This window comes from Crocodylus porosus, unplaced genomic scaffold, assembly GCF_001723895.1.
Source record: "Crocodylus porosus isolate Cpor-Errol unplaced genomic scaffold, CroPor_comp1, whole genome shotgun sequence".
NCBI lineage: Eukaryota > Metazoa > Chordata > Crocodylia > Crocodylidae > Crocodylus > Crocodylus porosus.
In genome coordinates this window covers 60724783-60726982 of record NW_017728886.1, presented here as the reverse complement: position 1 = coordinate 60726982, position 2200 = coordinate 60724783, and the positions used below count along the sequence as shown (strand labels likewise).

General features: G+C 47.0%; 1 protein-coding gene across 3 annotated transcripts in view; it reads right to left on the bottom strand.

Annotated features, from left to right (window-relative positions):
* The window catches only part of TAX1BP1 (Tax1 binding protein 1), a 92926-nt gene that overhangs the window by 31155 nt on the left and 59571 nt on the right, over positions 1 to 2200 (bottom strand). For all 3 annotated transcript variants that reach the window (XM_019535308.1, XM_019535321.1, XM_019535312.1), the window contains one exon: positions 138 to 365. In XM_019535308.1, the coding sequence (XP_019390853.1) occupies positions 138 to 365 (228 nt within the window). The remainder of the gene's footprint in view (positions 1 to 137; positions 366 to 2200) is intronic.

Sequence of the window (2200 nt, the reverse complement as noted above, 5' to 3'; positions counted from 1 at the left end):
TTTTGAATTAAAGATAATATAGTTAATGGCAAGACAAAATTCTTATTACTGCTTATCTAAGGAAAAAAAGGCGGGTTCCATGCAAAAACTGGCCAAATTTGATGGAAAAAATAAATAAATAAATAAATAAATCATACCTGCTCATTTTTCAAAAGAGTGATTTTTTTAAGTTCATCTGCAGTATCAGCAAGCTGCTGCTTCAATTTTTCATTTTCCAGGCGAGCACAGTGAAGATCAGCCATGGTCTTGTCGCGAACATTTACTGCATCACTCAACTCTTTTGACTTTAAGGCAGCTTCCTGCCTGCTACCTTGAATTTCATCTTCAGCTTTCCGGAGCTGTTCCTTTAAAATGCTTACATCCTCCTGGGGGAAGAGGGGAAAAAAAAAACCACAGAAAAAAACCCAAAACAAACTCTGAGTTTAATTACTTAAATAAAGACTGAAGTGTGTCTTCACATCTGAAGATTTGAAAGAAGTAATTTTCCCTTGTACCTATAGACATTAAGAGCATTTGTCTGCTCTGATGTGCCAGAGATCAATTAATCGAGTCTGCTCTCCACGCGAGCTGATGCACCCAGCACTGTGTTGCATACACATTTGTATAAATGGCGAAATGCCATGAGAAAGTGGCTGTGGTGTGCTTTTCCACCAAAACACCTACAATGCATTTTAGTTAAAAAGCACACTGCTGCCATTTTCTACGCACTGATGCACATTTGACCATTTATATGCACTACAGCGCCTGGCACTTTTAAAAGCACCCGACACCACAGCGAAAACATGTATATAAGCACCCTAAGGCTAGGGACGAAAGTTCCACGTAAACCTGTTTAAGTGATCAAAAACTGGTTTAAACCTGTAACAGAACATAAGTGCTGAGGGCAGATGTAGAGGGACTAGCCTGGGCTGGGCCCTGCCCAGGAAGATGAGGCTTGTGCTGAGGGCGTGGGGGCTGTGCAGCCAGACTGCAGCTGCCACCATGCCCCCTATTTTCTGCAGCACTTTGTGGCTGCAGCTGCACCCAAACTGTGGGCTAGCTGGGCCCAGGTGGGCTGTCCTGCCCCTGCCGCGCTGCTCTGGGTGGGCAGGGGGAAGCTTCAGCCCCACAGCTTCTGCCCAGCTCATAAGGCTCTGGCTCCAGCTTCTGGATGCCTTCTACCAGTTCCATCCATGGGTGGAATGGGTGGAAGGCAGCCAGAGCTGGAGCCAGAGCTACATGTGCTGAGCTGAAGCTACCACCCACCACGCGCAGGACCAGAAGCCGCAGCTGGAGGTGAGGGGAGCAGAACAGCTCCACCCTGCCAGCTTCCCCTCTTCTCCAGCAGCTCCTACCCCTCCCACTCCTGCCCATGCTGCATCGCTCCAGGCAGCAGCAGTGAGGGAGGGCAGGGGGAGCTGCAGGAGCAGAGGGGAAAGCTGGACAGACCAGGTGCTGTTCCTTCCCTGAGACAGGGGAATTTATTCCCCACTTCACTTTAGGCACTGCTCATGCCAGTGTCTGGCACTGGGGACAAGCTTGGCCAGGGCTGCTTCCCCACCTCCCCCTCCAGGCACATCCTTGCTGGCAGCCCTACAGGCCAGGGCAGTGGGTTTAAACCCCTCCGCAATCATACTTAGCAGTCTGCCAGAGCATGGCCACACCCCCCAGGTCAGCTTCCCTTCAGCCTTGCGGCTGCTGAGGAAGGGAAGGGAAGGGAAGGGAGGGCTGCTCTAACACCCACCCCCTCCCCAGCTTCTAGCCCAAGCCACTGCAGGCAGGTTAGACCAACCTACAAAGACTGAATCAATTTAGGCTCCGGCTTTTTGAATGTCTGTCCCAAGCCTAAGGTAACTGTCTTGTAAGTTGTCTTGTCTTTATTCTCTCAATAAATTTTGATCGAAAATGGTAAACAAATGAGTTAACAGTATAATATAATCTTTGTTCCAAAATCTAAGTTTCAGAAACTTATTACTACTCTGCACATTGCTATTTCGGTGCATTTCCAGCTGATTCTATTTTAAACCCAATTAACATAACTCAATTTCAACATCTTTGCTCTCAATTAACAACACAATGTCAGAAGTAGAGATGCCTCTTTATTTTTAAAACGGAATGTGTGTGTATCAAAGATTTTATAAAATAGCAAATAGATGAAATCCTCACTCTGGCTGTAGCTTTAAACATCACAAAAAGGAGTGGAAAGTTGTTGTTTTTTTTT